The following is a 16,491-nucleotide window of genomic DNA, read 5'->3' as shown; positions in this document are numbered from 1 at the left end:
ATTCAGCCACATTCAAATCAAGCCATTTAGATTTTTAACAACAAAAAATCAGTAGACATTTATTCTTCATTGTAATTCACTAGGTTCACCAATATTCACCAAAATCTGCAATACAATGACTACACACACATCCCTACTTTCAGAGCATATAATGGAATTTGCACAGTATGTCACCAAGGCTATTTACTAGCTAGGCCTCCCGCCATTTGACACACAAAGCACGTTGCAACACAGCTCAGAAGCTAGCTATTGACAGTCTAAACATGTACATAGAGCCATATTATTTGGGCACAATCAATAAATGAACCCTCGCCCTATACACGTGCTTGCCCTTTGTTCCCTTACACCTCGAGGGCACCAATTTGGGCCCGCGTAATGAGAGCGCGCAGCCACTCCTCTTTCTACTGTTGCCGCGAGACCGCGCGCGTCAATCCCTCAGAGAATGAGCGCGAGCCTTGTCCCCTCCCCACATCCCGGTGACGTCACGCAGGCCTGGAGAGAGCGCGAGGAGTAGCGGTAGAGCACTTTAGCGGCGAGAGCTTCGCGGAGTGTTTGGAGAGTCGGGGGAACCGAGTGACAGGTCGTGCAGAAACATGTAAGTAACGGCTTCCCGAAGCTTTAAAGAGGAAGGCGCAGTGAGCAGACCTGCAGACATAATGGAGCCTCTGAGTGACGGTATTCACCTAATCACTTTCTGTGTCACGGGGGCCGCCATTAGATCGGAGGCCTAAGGCGTGCAGAAAGGCTGGGTTTGGTCTTCTTCGACCCGGCTCATTTTCATTTTATACAAGGCAGCATCTGTCATTAGTCCCAGAGAGGTTTATATGGGATATGTACCTGCTGCGCGTTTTGAGGGAGAGCCCGGTTGCGAGCGAAGCCGCTTTCCCCGTTCGGGCAGCATGTCGTACAATAGCACGCGACTTAGTACGGGGTTCGCTGGCCGTTCTCAGGGATGGGTTTCTTTCGGAATGACGGAGACATGTGTCGCGGAGGAGGCGGCGGCTGCTCTTTAGCGAAGCATGCCGGCCTTCTCTCTAGAAGCTTCTGTCAGCCCGTGTGCGCCCTGGGGCTACTCAGCCGCCTCCGGGATGTGCAGCTCACATAATCCTTTTCCTCCATTCATTAGTGCAATGGCTGCTAGGCCCCTAACCTGCAATCCTCGCATTTTCACTTTAAAGCTTTGCACCTTGGGCGGCCGATTCACATATCAGCATAAAATACATTTCCGACCTTATATTTGCAATCTACTGATTGATGAGAATCAGAAATAGCCCCTCTATGCCGATTTCGAATTCTAGGTCATTGCAGTCGGCATGCCAGCACTAATACAACGTGCTTGTATGATCTCATAACGCTTTACATTCAAGTGTGCGCACTTTGAACAGTGCTTTCCTGATGGTCATGTTTTATTTATTTTAGATTATACACACTCTGCGTATTGGATTTCTAAATAGGTGATGCCATTTGAACTACCTTAAGGCTTTTGTGCTTTTTTTTTTGGTTGTGCTTTTATATGAAGACATATTTACAGCAGTGTAGCAATATGTAGATTATGCATCCTTAAAGTGCACCTGTCATATGATAAGATGTCCTCATACGCATGATACTGATGGATACAATGTCACAATAAATTCTGCAAGCAGATCTGGGTGAAACTGTTTACTGTAGGATTGCCAGTTTAAGTTTATATATATCGCATTGGCTGGAGCGTGAGTATACATGCTCAACTCAGTTTTGGTGTGTCATCCATCATACTGTGTATGGGCCCAACCCAAGTACACTGCTACAACCATAAGGAAGGTATATTTTATACATGTGCCTTAACACCTTTCCTAGCTCAACTTTGTGTGTCTGTAGTATTAGGTCTATTACACTCATATAAGTATAGCAATTCTGTACGTGAATTGCTGAAACAGGGAGTGCTTGTGATTATCCCCTTGGTAGGCTATTATGTACGGTTTCTATAGTAGTGGTAGCCCACTCTTCCTTAAAGCCTGGATTCGTCACTGAACCCTGCCACAACCTGTTTGTGATTGGAACAGAGGTGTGGCTGACAGGCTAACGTGATTTACAAGGGTGGGTCATTTCTTTGGTTATTGTGGAGGTAAGACCACTTTCCACACTGCTCCAGAGTCAAGTTTTATACACAGCTGCCAGTTTATCTACTGTGAACCTGCATTTACCATTACAGGTATGGTAGCAATCCGTAGACGTTGCTGAATTAAGATACTTGTGTAGTGGGGATCTCTGAAATGTGGTCCTATCGTGTCATGAAATCCCTTGCCTTTTTATCTGAGAACGTTTAATAGTACGTCAGTGAATTACCAGATAGACCACCACCTAAAGCTAAAGCAGGGTGTACACGTCGACAAAAAATATCACATTTTCTAAAATCTGTATTTGTTTTATTTCAAATCTAACCTAAGAGGATAGTAGTCAATTTGCATTATTTTATTGCAATTCTACCTCTTCCGTTATAAATTGTACAGTACCAAATGGTATGCATTGCTTTAGACAGCAGAAGTAGAATCACAGATCATTTAGAATTTGACTGACCCTGTTTACATAGAGTAAACTATAACATGCTTCTCTAGAGTATACTTATAAAATAAACATATCAAATAGTTGTTAAAATGACAAAGGTTTGTTTTTTCTTTTTAACTTTCAGGCAGCCAGCATCTGCAAAGTGGTACGACAGAAGGGACTATGTCTTTGTTGAATTTTGTGTCGAGGACAGCAAAGATATAAAAATAGACTTTGAGAAAAATAAATTAACGTTCAGGTAAGATTTCAACTGTGAACATCCTTAACGTCAACCTGTATATTTTGGCGTTTGTGCTGTGTGCTTGCAACAGTTAATTCTGTTATGCTGGGGTTCATGTTAAATTAAATCACCCTTTCCTATCGAATAGGCAAGCTGCATTGGCGGTGCTTAAAGTATAGTGGTTTAAGACCATCATATGTGGAACTATTTCATACTTACATGGCAATTTCATTCACACTAACTGCACAATTTAAAAAAAAAAAAAAAGTGTAGTATCCCAGAAGCGCAAAGTGTTTTCTACATAATTATGTAAGATACACAATTGTGAAAATATGTATAGAAATTACAGAATATATTCAGACTACAGCTCTCAAATTGCAGCTTCTATATTGCCTCTTCAACCATAAACTGTTTATGAAATCAATGCAAGCTTTACATGCAAGGCTTAGTTTTAAATTCAATTCTTCTCACAATTGTCTGCACGCTTTTCCCTTTTAGGTTTAACGTTTTATTTCTCACTTTGATATAGTATTTATTGTAAATATTTATGCTGTTAAACAGGATATTCTGTCTTAAAATGTAAAGCATAGTATATCTGTTAATTTTATTGAATCTTGTAAAATCAAAGTCGCTGAAATCATGCACTAAAGTTTTCATGTTGCATAAATATATTGTGCCGTGTCTGACAGACATATTAACTTTATTTTACAGTTGTCTTGGGGGAGCAGATAGTCTTAAACATTTAAATGAAGTTGAACTTTTCCAGTCCATTGAGCCCAATGTAAGTTGGTTTTGCTTCCTTCGGCCTCCATATTAAACTGTTTATCTGTTTCCCCCCCCCTGTAACCAATTTAGAACCCATTGTTCTTATGATTTTTGTTTGTGCAAATTTTTCTAACATTTACAGATCGCTGAACAATGCGCTATCCGAATTTTATTTATTTATTTCCTAAAAGGTTTTTTTACAACCAAATTTGTTTTGTGTAAAGTTTTATAACTGTTTTAATAAGAAATGCCTTTTAAAACATTCATATCTTGGAAATAAGTTTCTTGCTCTGTTGCATTTAAAGGGATACCATATTTCTAGGGCATCTATACTGTGTTATAATTGTGTTGCAGTAACTTTTTACACTGTAAGTAAAAACAATATATTAAAGGTAAAATATTTAGTAACAGTCTTATTTTAGGTAGTCAAATCACATTATATTTTCATTGCATGGGTCTGGTCCTAAAAAGCTAAATTCCAAGCTTTGGGAGTCTGTAGACAATATACACTCATAATAACCTGTAATCTTTGCTGCATGTTAGTTCGAGCACTGGGGAAGGTCACTAAATGCTTAAAAAAACTAAGTTATTGTTAAGCGCTGGGTTGTTTTCGTTTCTCAACAGGAGTCCAAACATAAGAGGACAGACAGATCGGTTTTATGTTGTTTAAGAAAAGCAGAATCTGGGCAATCTTGGCCGCGGTTGACAAAAGAAAAGGCAAAGGTATCTTAAAATTTTCCCCAAAGTCTTTCCATCTGTAAATACATGTGAGCCCTTTTCATCTACCTGTACCACAAAACCTGACTTTAGGTTAGGTCACGTTTTTCTAGTGGAGGTTCAGACCGATATTGTTAGTTTTCCTATAGTGAGATTTACACTTTACCTAGGAAAACCTATACATATTTACAATTAGGGATGCACCGAAATATTGGTGGCCGAAAATCTACCTCAATTCAGGGGGCAGTTGCTGCTGCTGCTGCTTTCCTCTGCATTGCTCGTACTCTGTGCGAGCAACGTCTCTTGTCCCACCCAGGGGAAGCAGGAACCCAGTGGAGTCATGTGAATTTGTCACATGACTCTGCTCAGTTCCTGCTTCCCCTGGAGGGCACAAGCAACGCAGAGGAAAGCAGCATCCCCTGCGGAATTCTGCGAGCGGCACCGGGAAATCTGCAGTTCAGGTAAGAGGGTGGGGGAGAGTGTAAGAACGAGTATGCCTGATTGAGGGAATGAATGAGTATCTGTGAATGTTTGTGAATGAGTAAATTAACAGATGTGTGCGTGTGGGGGCATGGCACAGGGAAGCTGTAAGTGATGTGCAGACCCCATCCTGCAAGGCAGCTTTTTGTCTGTGCTGGCAGCATCAATGCATAAGAGGGGCAGCTAGCGAGGTTTCAGCATGTATTGACTGCTTATGCATGATAGTAGAGTGATTGCTATATTAAATACAAATTATTTCTAACAGCAATCACACTCCTATCATGCCCAGGCATACCCAGATTCCAGCATGTACTGGATGACTTGGCATGATAGGAGCGTGATTGCTACCAACAATCGTATATTAATATTGTGTATATATATAACGGCTCGACAAATCCCAGGTCGCCATGGCGACTGAATTTTGTCCTGGCGTCTAGGTGTTTGTGAGCCAAACCTATAATTGGGTTTAGGATCCAGATCCCCCGCGCCGTTGCAGGGGACTTGGATCCTCCTTTCCGGCAGCAGCGGGCGTCTGCAATGCAGACAACCCCGCTGCTGGTGGCGGCTCCGCCCACGAAGGTCACTGAGTCACGCTGGCCAGCTGACTCAATTCTATTTCGGATCAACAGGGACGACTTCTTAAAATGCCACCCCTGTCGATTCAAAATAGAAGTGAGTCAGCCGGTGCCGCTCAATAACTTTCGCGGGCGGCACCAGCGCTGCTCAATGACCTCTGTGGGCGGTGCCAGCCCCGTTCAGTGAGGAGGGTGGGCGGAGCCGCCGGCTGCAGCAGCGGGAATCCAACAGAGTGCACACCAGGGTCAGGCTGGGACAAAGATGCTATGGGAGACTGGGGGCAAAGACAAACTCTGTCCCCAGTTTCCTATAGGCATCTTTGTCACTAAATAGCTTCCCATAATCTCATGTTTAGTGACAGATGCCTATGGGAGACTGTGGGCAAAGACAAACTCTCCCCAATTTCCTATAGGCATCTTTGTCACTAAATAGCTCCCCATAGTCCCATGTTTAGTGTCAAAGATGCCTATGGGAGACTGGGGCAAAGGCAAACTCTGTCCCCAATTTCCTATAGGCATCTTTGTCACTAAACATGGGACTATGGGAAGCTATTTAGTGACAAAGATGCCTATGGGAAACTGAGGACAGAGTTAATTAATGGGATTAATTCATGGTAATTAAAAGTATGCACTGGTGCTTTTTAGTGTGGGCAAAGTGTAAGTGCAGGGTAAAGTGTGAGACTGTGAGTGCTGGGCAAAGTGTGGGTGCAGGGCAGAGTGCTGGGGCAAAGTGTGGGTGCAGGGCAAAAAAAAAAGTCCTGGCTCCCAACCTTTTTAGCTGGCTCCTAGATTTAAACAAAAATTTGTCAAGCCCTGATATATAATATAAAATATTACATGGTGTCTTGTCTGGTCTCGGTCCAGAATTTTCATTTCAGTGCATCCCTATTTACAATATATATACAATGTATACTAACATGTTACAATACTAAAAATACCCATCCAGAACATATTTCCCATATATACCAACTGAGTAGTCAAACTAAATTTTCTTTCAGGCAGCACCTATGACACCACAGATCATTGATACATATATGTGAGGAATCGGGTTTCATTTTTCTTTACCAGGATGTCAACCAGCTGATAATCATCTGGCAGCATGTTGTCAGTCGTAGATATAGCAAGAGATTTGCACAAATAAACAAGCATGATCCACTCTTTCAGCTAACCCATTACAGACTTTATCAAGACCATGTAATATGTGTAATTAGTCTGTGTCTGACCTGCAGCATTCCCTCGTACTGTAGAGGGGGCATACTTTTTTTTTTTTTTTTTTACTGAACCTGAGTCTTTCCTCTTTAATGTAAGCTTTTTGTGTTTAGTTAAATGCGCAAAACTTTTGCTATACTGGGGGAAGTATTCTTTTTTGCTGGAGATTTCAGACATTAAACTTTCCCTTTAAATTTTCAAGACTATTCTGATGAGTGTAATGTGAAGTGCATGATGGATATCAGCATGTTACCTAATTATTGGTGCTCACCAGCCAATTTTGCCATTTTATAAGCTTTCATAAAATGGAATCAACATTTTAATTTTGCTAATGAATGGCAGACATACTACAATTTCAACCTTATTAACAAATTTAAAAAAGCATGTTTTGGTTCTGAAAAGGCAAGTTTGGAAATGTTAAAGATCCACCATTTGGTTTTAAAGTTGAAGAATACTTTTCAATATCAACTTTTGCCTTGCAGTATTAAAAATTCTGATAATTTCCAAAAATGCATATTCTAACAAAACAATTTTACAGCTCAACTGGCTTAGTGTCGATTTCAACAACTGGAAAGATTGGGAGGATGATTCTGACGAAGATATGTCAAACTTTGACCGCTTCTCAGAGGTAAGATATAGACTGTTCACTTTTTCCCGGTGTTAACTGATTTTGATTGCTGTTGGTTTCTTATGTTTTACACTAAGGACACTAAGCACTAAGGAAACCTTTAATAGTGTTTACAACCAGCTATTTTAAAGGGGAACTGTAGCTTTGAACATATTTAGTTTAACCGTTAACCTCACTGAAGTTAAGATCTGTGACTGAGCGACGGGGCCAGCATTATCTATTTCCCACCTGAGATTCTCCCGTCTTTGCACCCGGTCTCAGAAAGGATGCTGAAACTAGAGCTGCAATTAGTTTATGACGTGATGTGAGAGAGAGAAGGAGACTGGGACGGGTTATGATGGGACTGTGGGAGTTAATGATCGGAACTGGGGTCCAGATCAGACAGAAGGGGGGGAGGGGGTAAATTATATTGACTTAGTTGTCTCGGCCCAAGCTGAACTGTCGGCAATCAAAGTCTATCTGAACCAATCAACAACATTGAGCTATTAACAATACAGTAGAAATAATTATTTTGTGGAATCATTGCATAGACCTATGGTGTACTTATTAGGCAGATTTTAGTTTATATTGCTTATTATAATCTCAATTTATATGAGATAAAATATCCAAAACAATTACACAGTAAATTAGTAAAATAATTTTCTTATGGTAAACATGGTAACAGTTCCCTGTATATTCTAAATGCCATTTAATGTTTTTTTCCTTAATAGATGATGAATAATATGGGAGGAGATGAGGATGTAGACTTACCAGAAGTAGATGGCGCAGATGATGTAAGTGTTCAAATTTCCTTTTTACTAGTTTTCTGAAATGTGGATGATTTAACTATTTAAAGATTGGATATCATTCTCTACTACACATCTGTACAAAAGTACTGTGGACGTATTACACCAGGCCAGAATAACAGACGAATATGAGTAGAATATGAGAACCCCCCCCCCCAAAAAAAAAACACTTTTGCAAATGGCTGCTGCTCGGGTCATAAGTATACAAGCTAAACTATTACATATGTTGGCGTCCAGTCAGAGAAAGCTCAGATACACTTTTTTTTTTGTTAGTAGGTAAATTAACCCATTTGTGACAATAGGACATACTATTACATCCTATAAAATATCATTTAGAATGCTAAGGCATAAGAGTACATTGTATGTTTTTTCCTCTGACGGTACATAGAGATGATTACATAGCCTGAGGTCTCTGATCCTTTGCTGATGTGTCTGTGCTGATACCGCCAGAAACAAAGTAGAAAGGTTGCCGGAGCGTCTATTTAGACTTTCCTGAGAGCTCTGATGACCCTCTCGCTGCACAGGCTGTTCACAGCTGGTACGACAATGGAGACCTACTTACTGGTCTCTCTGATTAGCGCCAGTGGATCAAAGTGAAATGTTTTTCTCTTTTTTATATTTATATATATATATATGTGTGTGTGTGTGTGTGTGTATATATATATATATATATATATATATAATGTATATGTAAGCTACTCTTTTTGAATGTTATTTTAGCTTCATTTGCAAGTTGGCTGATTCAAACATTATTTAAAAGAAATTGTCTATGGTGTTTGTGGTGAAATCTGTCTTGGTGAAAAAAATAATTTTTTTATTTTACCTTTTTGTTTAGGATTCACCTGACAGTGATGATGAAAGTAAGTAATGTCAAAATTAACTGTCATGCCACAAACACCCAGCTGTGGCAGAATTCTTCTCTAAATCTTTTTCTGTTTCCTCCTAGAAATGCCTGACCTGGAGTAAGAAGATAACATCTTTTTGGGAAGGGGTGGGGGGTGGTTAGGAAAATTAAATTGGTTCACTTTGCAACAAATACCTACACCCAAGTTGTAAATACAGTTTACTGAATACTTCCAGTCAACCTTGTTAGTCAATGATCACCACCTGGCTTTCACCAAAGGTAGAGATTTTAATTGCCCTGGGCACACATCAAATGATTTAGCACCACAACACTTCTTAAATAAAGTACAATTGAAAGGGAAATTCACCCAAAAATGTTTTCTGTTTTGTGTAGTTGCAGTGGTTTGATGTTAGTGGTAACAAAATGTAGTCAGAGACATGAAAAATTTTAAGAGCTTTGTTTTTTAAGGGGAAGTCATAGTTTATCTTTTAAGATGCATCAAAAAAAATATATATATATAAAAAAAAAAAAACCCTTTCTAGTAAAATCCGGTGGCTCGGAATCAGTGCTGATCAAAAGATCTCTGAGCAGGTGAACACTATACTGAAAGGTATTGCAGTAAACTTACTGTCTTCATCAAAAGTATAAACTCCCAGCTTCCGGTACTGCCATATTTGTCTTTTTTACCTTGCTTGTATCTGGTTCCAATTGAGCTAAACTTTTTTGAGCTTTTAATGTAATTTCTTTAATGCAGTTATGGGAAAACGTCAACTTCAATTGTCAAACGTGTAAATTAATTTCAGTAAAAAAATCGGGTGGCTCACTGCTAGAGCAGTGTTACTGCCTGTGACAGACTGGATTATTATCTACAACCATAGTGCTGGCTGCTCAGAAAAGGATGTTTGTAACTAAAGGTGTAAAAGATTTCTCAACAATGTCAAGGGCAACTTAACTTTCACATATTCAAAACAAGCCAACGTTATTTTAAGGTTGTTGGGAGCAGCCATCAGTCATTCCTTGCAAACTAAGGCTGAGGTTGCCTACCTAGCTTTAGCCTTGTGTCCTGAACCACGTCTGTATGGTACACATTGTGAGTGTAATTAAACACTTTATTTTTGTGTAATATGTAATCACTAAAGTGTGTTTCTGATCACATCTGTTTGTTGTGGCACTGCTTTATAATTGGTGAATCCGTACAGAGACGTGGAATGAAAAGTAATGTACTCATGAACAGCGGTAGTATTAAAGTATCATTACATTTTCAAAGATTGCTTCATGAACGTCTGTTTCCATACAGAGGTACTATATTAACCTAAACATATATATATATATATATATATATAGTATAAATGTATTGCCCATCGCCAAAACAATGTGGGCACAGAATTACAATACAAATATAGGCATTAAACTGATAATGTGGGCAGAAATTGGTGTTTAATTTTATTCTAAGACACAATAGTCATTCCATTTAATCTGAAATGAAAATTGCAGCTTTATATACTTTATGAAGTCTTAATTTGTCTAAACTTGACTTTAAAGCATTCTTACATTTATAATAAAGTAAAATACCTTAATTATTCCATCTGAGTGAAGGAACTATGAAGTACATAAATCCCTTATGCGAGCTGCCAGTTATTGTGATTTTTTTTTTGTGTAATACATGTATGTTCAAGGTCCTTCACTCTTAAGATTGCTATTATGTGATACCAAGAGTTTTGAATACTCTTGCTGAAACACAGCCTTAAAAATGTGCTCTTACAGCATAACTGACATGTACTTCGGTATGGTAACCGATAACTGGTAAATATTCCACCATATATATACTGTAGGGTCAATGGATTCTGTTGCAGTGTTTTTTTTTTCTTTTGAACATTGCATGCTGGATGAGAAACCGGTCATATTTTATATCTAAATCTGAGTTGGGTTTGCATTCTGTGCACCTGTCTGCTTTATTTGTGAGCAAAATGCTTACATTTTAGTCCACCGGTCCTTGTGTTGATAATGGAGACTGCAGACATGAGGTGGTTGTGATTATAGCAACATTGCAACCAAGCCTACTCGTATTCCACCTGTACACTTTTTCTGAATTGACCCCTTTGAATCTCTACCTTTGATGTGTTTAGCCAGTTGTACATTTTCTCTGTACATTTAGACCAAATTGTATTTGCATTATCCATATATATAAAAAGAGTAACAATGTTAATACACAATTGTTTTCTTTTTGATCAAGTAAAGCCTAAAATGTATTGGAAGTTGTGAGGTTTTTTGTTTTTTTTTTGTCTACATTACATTATTTCTAATAAACTGTTGAGACGTCATGATTTTTTTTTTTAAACAAGCATTCATGTTCACATTAAAGCTGTGCTGAGATTTTGGAATCTGGCTGTAATATTCTTCCACTAAATGTTTTGGATTGAAATGTCCGTCTCTATATATAATCGAAGAAATCCAGGCACCATTTACCTTGTATGTGAAATGATGCTTTTTAGCACCAGAGGTTGGGATGCATTCTTCCTATAGTTAGATTTCGATGAAAACCATTTAAACAGTTTACATTTTACCTAGGGGAACCTATAAATGGTTTTATTCAGGGCACATTAAGCTATTGAGTGCATCGGTTCACCTGATATAGGACCAAAAATGCCAAAAAAATCCACCCTTGCTAACACCAATACATTTAAAAACAAATAGTGAAAGTATTAAACTAATTTTCTATAAAGCCCTCACCCCCATAATAAATGTATTGTATACAATTAGTGGTACATTTATGTCTGTTGCATGCAGAGCCAATTTAGGTGATGGTACACATTGTATTAGCCTGTGGAGACACAAAATAGGGTGTTATGAAGAGTAGATGGGGCATAATACCTGATCCCTGATTAGGAGCAGTTTTTAACCCCTTAAGGACAATGGGCGGTCCCTGAATCCATTGAAAACAATGTATTTTGAGTACATGTACGGGCTTTGTCATTAAGGGGTTTTTAAGGCGAGCCAGCTGATCTTTCAATGAATCCGCTGGCAGTATGCTGCCATTTTAATTCTCCACAGGACATTTATGTAGTCTATTTCTCAGTCTGTGTGCGCGTTTGTTTATATAAATACACATACATTGTACTTAATATAGCTACATAATTGGAAGTTAAGAAGTAGATCTGGAACAAAAAGTGAATTAGCTAAAAGCTGGGGAGAAAAGATGAGTTTTAAGTCTAGCTGTAAAAGTCTAAAGATGCGGCCTCTCTGACTGAATGTGTTAGAGAGTCCCATAGAGGAGCATGACAGTGTGTACTGTCATTCTCTATTTAATATGAAGTCAATGGAGAGAGCAGAGAAAAGGTGAAATATGGCATGAGCGGGGCTGGTTTGTTAATTTGTTGAATAGTATCGCTGCAGCAACCCTCCCCGGAAGAAAAATGGCCGCCGCCGCACCGATCATCAAAGATCGCGGCGGCGCCCGGCTAAAACAGCTTAGGAAGCGATCTGAATCGCTTCCCAAGCATAAATGGTGTTACTGACATGCCTCGATATCGAGGCATGTCAGTAACACTACCCCCCTACCCCGATCACCTTGTGATTGCTCCGAAGAGCAACCACAAGTGCCATCCTGTAAATGACGTTGCCGTCATTCACAGGATGGCATCAACAATAAATATGAGTTCATAGAGGGTCTATCCAGACCCTCTTGTGAACTCTCGAGCTCCTCCTGCAGGTTGAATGCAGGTACTGCATCCAACCATGCAAGGTCAATGGAGCCCAGCTCACTGAGTGATTAGTAAAAAAAAATTTAAAAAATCTTTAAAAAAAAAATAATATGGTAACATATAAAAATCCCCACTGTCACCAAAAAAAAAAAAAATTAATAAGCAAGTCCTAAAATTCTTTATCTTTACAAAAATTCCAGCATGGAAAGAGTTAAAATATTGGCATTACAAATGCCCATAGGGTGTCTCGTATTAAAAAATGCATGAGTGGATGGGGTAAATTGAATTGGCCGGGTTCAAAGGTGTCCCAAATATGGGACATGGGGGCAGTAGGATCAGATGTCTAAATGGCCAAAAAATACACACCTCACAAAGGCGGCCTTTTACCTCCCAAATAACCCAACAAACCCATGCATGTGGGGTATCGCTGCGCTCAGGAGATGTTACTGAACACATATTGGGGTGTTGTTTGACACGGACATATACCAGGAGCGATAAATTTATACCTGAAGTACAACGTGTGTGAAAAAAATACAAAAAAATGTACTACCATAAAGTTTCACAAAGGCTGGTGGTAAATTTAGTGCATGGAAAGGGTTAAATTACCAGCATGTGAAATACCTTGGGGTGTCTAGTTTTTAAAAATATATGACTTGATGGGGTAAATTGCATTGGCCGGCTTCAAAGATACCCGAAATGGCACATGGGGGGAAGAATTACCAGATTTTGAAATAGCAAAACGCTACCTGTACTTATTGCCCCATAACGTGCAGAAAAAAGCAAAAAAACATAAAAACATTGGGTATTTCTAAACTCAGGACAAATAGTAGAATCTATTTAGCAGGTTTTTTCATTCGTTTTTGCAGATGAGTAAAAGTTTTTTGTTTAAAAAGTGAGAAAAAGTAATTTTTTAACAAAAAATCCCCATATTTTATCATTTTTTTTATAGTAAATTAGATGATATGATAAAATTAATGGTATCTAAAGAAAGCCCTGTTTGTCCTGAAAAAAACAATATATAATATGTGTGGGAGCACGAAATGAGAAAGAAGAAAATCACAGCTAAACAGCAACACCGAAAAATGTTAAAATAGCCATTGTCCCACAATATACTACGAGTAAAAACCCCTATTGTCCTTAAGGGGTTAAAATACAGTATACAAAAATACGTATAAAATTGGTTTTCAATAACTTTCTCCAGCAAAAATATGCGGCTTCTGATTGAAACCTGACGTGTTTTGACAAACTGCTTACTTAGAGGTATGTGAAGAAAAAGTAACAGTCTTAATTTAGTCCAATTTCTCTGCTTCCTTTCACCTCCAAGCTTCTTGAAATAATTTTTATATACAATTAACTAGGTTTCTAGATTCCAGCTTCCTGCTTGACCCTCTTCAATCTGGTTTTCTCCCTTGACACTATACAGAGACCGCCCTTACTAAAGTTACTAATATTAGACTTACTGCTAAATCCAAGGGCCACTACTCCATGCTAATCCTACTGGACCTTTCTGCTGCTTCTGACACTGTGGACCACCCTTTTCTCCTTCAAATGCTTCATGATCTTGGCCTCCGTGACACTGCTCTCTGCTGGCTCTACTGATCGTACTTTCAGCATCTCTGTTTCCAGTGACACTTTCCCTACCATGGCACAGTTTTAGGACCCCTTCTGTTCTTCTCTTTACACTTCCTCCCTTGGCAAACTGATCTCATCCTTTGGCTTTCAATACCACCTGTACGCTGACAACCAGATCTATCTATCTATCTATCTATCTATCTATCTATCCTTTCTGATCTCTCTCCATCTGTCTTAGATCATGTAACTAACTGCCTTGCATCTGTCTCTACCTGGATGTCTGCACGTTTCTTGAATCTTAACCTCTCCAAAACTGAACTCCTCATCTTCCCTCCCTCCAATGCTAAGATTCCCCCATCTATCTCCCTCAATGTTAATGGTGCTATCATCTCATGCACGCTGTCTTGGTGTCACTCTTGACTCTGACTTTTCGTTCACACCCCATATTCAGTCTCTCTAAAAACATTGCCCGCATCCGTCCCTTCCTAACACAGCATGCCACTAAGGCTCTTGTCCATGCCCTGACTATCTCCCGTCTTGATTACTGTAACTCTATCTTACCTGGTCTCCCTCTTAACTGTTTCACCCCTCTGCAATCCACCATGAATGCTTCTGCCAGACTTATCTTCCTCTCCCATCGCTTTACTAACGTCTCTCCCCTCTGTCAGTCTCTTCACTGGCTGCCTGTGTGCTTCAGGATTAATTTCAGAATCCTCTTACTTTCAAAGCCCTTCACAGCGGTTCCCCTGCGTACATCTCCTCACTCATCTCTATATGCACTCCTAACCGGTGTCTCTGCTCATCCAATGATCTCCTTCTATCCTCTCCTCTGATTTCTAGATCTCATGCCCGCTTACAAGATTTCCTAAGGGTTGCCCCTATCCTCTGGAATGCTCTCCCCGGCCTATCCGTCTTTCTCCGTGCCTTTATTCCTTCAAAAAATCCCTCAAGACCCACTTCTTTAAGGACGCTTACAACATAGCACATTAACGCCCTACCACGTTCTTTTAGCTCCCCTTTCCTAGTCCCTCTCCTGCAATACTTTTACTAGTGTGGCTGGTCTATTCCCAACACTTGCACTTTTACCTATTGTGTAATGCATCCTAAATCCCTCTAGATTGTTGTCACCTGTTGTCTCAGTATGTAACTTAACAAATTGACTAACAATTTGTTATGTCCTGCCTACCTATTGTACAGCGCTACGGAATTTGATGGCGCTATATAAAACAATAAATAATAGTTTGTTGATTAAAATAAAAAGATTTGTTGATCCAGGAACAAACAGCGATGGAAATCAAAATTGTTTGTGCTTTCGGATATTTAAGCTGATTTGTGGATAATTGTATAAACCAGTCCAGAGCTTTTGAATGCTAGTACGAGTAGCGGCTGTATGAAGATATTTGAGGCATTCAGCAACACCGAGATCTGCATCAGTGGTCATGTCTGGCCCCTCCCAGGGCTTCAATGGTGTTACTGAAATGCCTCGATAGTGAAGATGACGCAAGATGACGATCTGTCCTTAAAAAAATAACCAAATTTCCAAGAGTCTCTCCGGACCCTCCTGAAAACTCTGGCTCTCCTTGCGGGTTGAATACAGGTACTGCATTCAACCATGCAAGTCAATGGAGCCCAGAATTTTAATCACATTGTGATTAGTAAAATATTTTAAAAAAATAAATAAATAAAAATGCGGTAACATTCAAAAATAATTATGCAGTGATGTCACCATCAGGGGAACCATCCAGTTCCGGCAAAATGTTAAAAAAAAAAAAAAAAAAAGTCCCAAAAAATAGAATTAAATAATGTTTATTATGAGCAAATGCTAAAATTAGTGCTGCATCTTCCCAAAAATCCTGTCATGGAAAGAGTTCAAATAAAAGCATTTCAAATACCCAAGGGTTGTCTACTTTCAAAAAAAATTATGGTTTGATGGGGTAAATTGGAGTGACTGGGTTCAAAGATAGGGCATAGGCACAGACTGATCAAAATGGAAAAAGGTGCACTTCCCAAATGTGGCCTTTTAGCCCTCAAACAACCAGACAACCCCATGTATGGGGGGTATCACTGCACTGGGGAGACGCTTCTGAATACATATTAGGGTGTTGTTTGACAGTGACAAATACCAAGAGCTATAAATTCACACCTGAAGTACAATTTGTGTGAAAAATTACATAAACAATTACTACCACGAACTTTGGTAAAGGCTGGTGGCAGAATCTCATCTATGGAAATGGTTAAAATACCAGCAAATAGGGGGTCAAGAGGCATATCTGGGAGGCAGAGTGGCATATAGGGGGTATAAGGCATATCTGGGGGGCAGATGTGCATAACTGGGGGCAGATTGGCAAATAAAAGGAAATAAAAACAAAAAATGCATTTTTCTTTATCATAGTTTTTATTAAATATGACAAAAATATTTTAGATGTGAATTAGTACTTACTAGTAAAACTT

General features: G+C 39.2%; 1 protein-coding gene across 1 annotated transcript; it reads left to right on the top strand.

Moving 5' to 3' along the window:
• The first annotated feature begins 452 nt into the window (after window positions 1–452).
• Window positions 453–9,141, top strand: PTGES3 (prostaglandin E synthase 3). The gene is made up of 8 exons (XM_053455687.1): window positions 453–595; window positions 2,669–2,782; window positions 3,476–3,545; window positions 4,154–4,252; window positions 7,049–7,138; window positions 7,849–7,911; window positions 8,759–8,783; window positions 8,870–9,141. Coding segments are annotated over exons 1-8 (483 nt in total). The 5' UTR covers window positions 453–593; the 3' UTR covers window positions 8,890–9,141.
• Window positions 9,142–16,491: the final 7,350 nt, after the last annotated feature.

The sequence above is a fragment of the Spea bombifrons genome, chromosome 2, assembly GCF_027358695.1.
Source record: "Spea bombifrons isolate aSpeBom1 chromosome 2, aSpeBom1.2.pri, whole genome shotgun sequence".
NCBI classification, from domain to species: Eukaryota; Metazoa; Chordata; class Amphibia; order Anura; family Pelobatidae; genus Spea; species Spea bombifrons.
The sequence above is the reverse complement of the archived record's forward strand: the minus strand, read 5'-3'. Positions and strand labels throughout refer to the sequence as shown.